We start from the raw sequence: 2,163 nt of genomic DNA on the forward strand, positions 1-2,163 counted from the left end.
TGCGACAAGTGCGGGCCGGGGACACCGGCCCCTGCCACTGCACCCAGCTGGCTTGCAGCCCAGTCAGTGCCGACCGGCTGAGTAAATGTGGAGCCCTTCCAGAGCACGCGAACCCTCTCGCTGTGCAGAGACTGGCGTGACCAGTGAGAGCCCGACCAAGCCACAGCTCGTCTGTTGGCCTTCCCTAAAGTGTGGTCCCAGGACAGGCCACCCGAGGGCGCAAGGAAGCACCTCTGCGAGGCTGGCCCGCCGGGAGGGTCCCCATCCACACCCAGCGACCTCCCAAGCACGTGGGCACACATGTGCCACAGACCGCGCCCGAGGCAGGTGGGTCGCGAGTCACACCCTGCCGGAGGTGCCTCGTGGGTACATGAGACTCCTGAGGTGGGCAGGCCCGGAGCTCTGGCTTAGACGTGGGCTCACAGCCGATGAGCTTACTGTGTGGTGAGGCGTGAGCTGGAAGAGGTTAGGGGAGAGGATGGCGGGCGCGAAGAACCGCAGGAAGATGAAGCTGCTCACGGCGGTGTACCTCACGTCCAGGTCACCTGTGGCCAGAGACGAGGACGCAGGTCGCCAGGATGCTGACGGCAGCCCTGGGCCGGGTGACCTGGCGCCCTCTTCCTCCTGAGGGCCCCATGGACAAGCACAGCCAGCTGTCGGTGTGCATCTCTGGTGGCTCCCTCTCTGCCTCTCTCTGTCTCCCTATTCGTCTTGGCTTTTCTGTCTCTTTGCCTCCATCTGTCTCCCTATCTCAGCCTTTCTCTGTCTCTATCTCTGTCTCTTTGTCTCTGTCTCCCTATATCTCAGCCTTTTTCTGTCTTTGTCTCTACCTCTTTCTTTTTGTTTGTCTTCCTATGTCTCTGTCTTTGTCTCTATCTCCCTATGTCTGTATTTCTTTGTCTCTGTCTCTCTGTCTTTCCCTGTCTCCCCTGTTACAGCCATGGGGTGAGCAGTCGGGGCTGGACTGTCAAGCACCAGCCCTCGCAGGGCTCGCTGCCGTCCAGGGTGAGGAGACGTGAGCCGTGTTGCTGCTCCCGCCTGTGCCTGAGCAGTCTGGGGTCTCAGCGCCCGGGGGCGGCCCCACCAGCCCTCCCTGCCTGGGGCTGTGCGGAGGGCTGCCTGCACCTAATCACCACGCCCAGCCAAGCTGTGTCAACCTCAAGAGGAAACCTAGGTGGCCTTCCTGGTCCTGGGGCAGGGTCTGGCCCTCCCATCACTGCTGCGGGCAGGACCTGGGGAGCTGGCCTGGCTCGGGCAGCGCCGGCTCCAGCCCAGTGGAGACTCTGAGCTGCCCGGGACCACAGGCACCAGGGCAGGCCCAGCGAGGCTCACCCTGGAACCGCTTGGCGGCTGCCTCGCGGAGGGAGAAGAAGATGTCGCACATGACGGTGGGGCAGCTGACGCCGGACTCAGTGATGGCGTGGAAGACACGGTCCACATACTGCCTCAGGTTCTCCTGCAGCCACAGCAGACGCAGGGCAGCCCACCCCTCCCTGCTGCACCCACCGTGGCCACAGCCCTCGAGCTGCCGAGCCTGCTGCCCCCTCGCCCCATCCCTCCTCTCGGGCCTCTCCACCCTTAGGCCTCGCCGCCCCCCCACCGGGCCTCTCCACCCTCCCCAGGCTTCGCCATCCCTCCCCCAGGCGTCACGGTCTCTTCCCACCCCAGGCCTCACCACCCTACCCCCCGGGTGTCACTGTCCCTCTCTCTGGTCTTCGCTGTCCCTCCCCCTGGGCCTCACCACCCTCCACGGGCTTGGCCATCCCTCCCTCCCAGATCTCACCCTCGCCCCAGACCTCACAGTCCCTGAGCCCCCCTCCCAGGCCTTGCCGTCCCCCCCATCCACTGGGATGCACCTTCCAGAGGCAAGGCTCTGCCCTTTATGTGAAGGTATGACCATGGGGTGAGGGACAGGACATGGTATGGGGATGGAGGGACAACAGTGTGGGGACGGAGGGGGCACAGGGTGCACGAGGAGAGGAGACACGGGCGCGGGTGGAGGGACACGGGTAGAGGGACACGGGCACGGGTGGAGGGACACGGGCGCGGGTGGAGGGACACGGGTGCAGGTGGAGGGACACGGGTGTGGGTGGGCACAGGTGGAGGGACACGGGTGCAGGTGGAGGGACACAGGTGCGGGTGGGCACAGGGGGAGGGACACAG

At 65.2% G+C, this 2,163-nt stretch overlaps 1 protein-coding gene across 1 annotated transcript in view; it reads right to left on the reverse strand.

Annotated features, from left to right (window-relative positions):
* Positions 1-2,163, reverse strand: part of RASA3 (RAS p21 protein activator 3) — a 101,342-nt gene that overhangs the window by 15,579 nt on the left and 83,600 nt on the right. The window contains exons 14-15 of the mRNA XM_006159672.3: positions 1,333-1,456; positions 439-545 (exon numbers count right to left, since the gene is read on the reverse strand). Of these exons, the coding sequence (XP_006159734.2) occupies positions 439-545; positions 1,333-1,456 (231 nt within the window). The remainder of the gene's footprint in view (positions 1-438; positions 546-1,332; positions 1,457-2,163) is intronic.

Source organism: Tupaia chinensis, unplaced genomic scaffold (assembly GCF_000334495.1).
Source record: "Tupaia chinensis unplaced genomic scaffold, TupChi_1.0 Scaffold000644_1, whole genome shotgun sequence".
In the NCBI taxonomy this organism is placed as follows: Eukaryota; Metazoa; Chordata; class Mammalia; order Scandentia; family Tupaiidae; genus Tupaia; species Tupaia belangeri.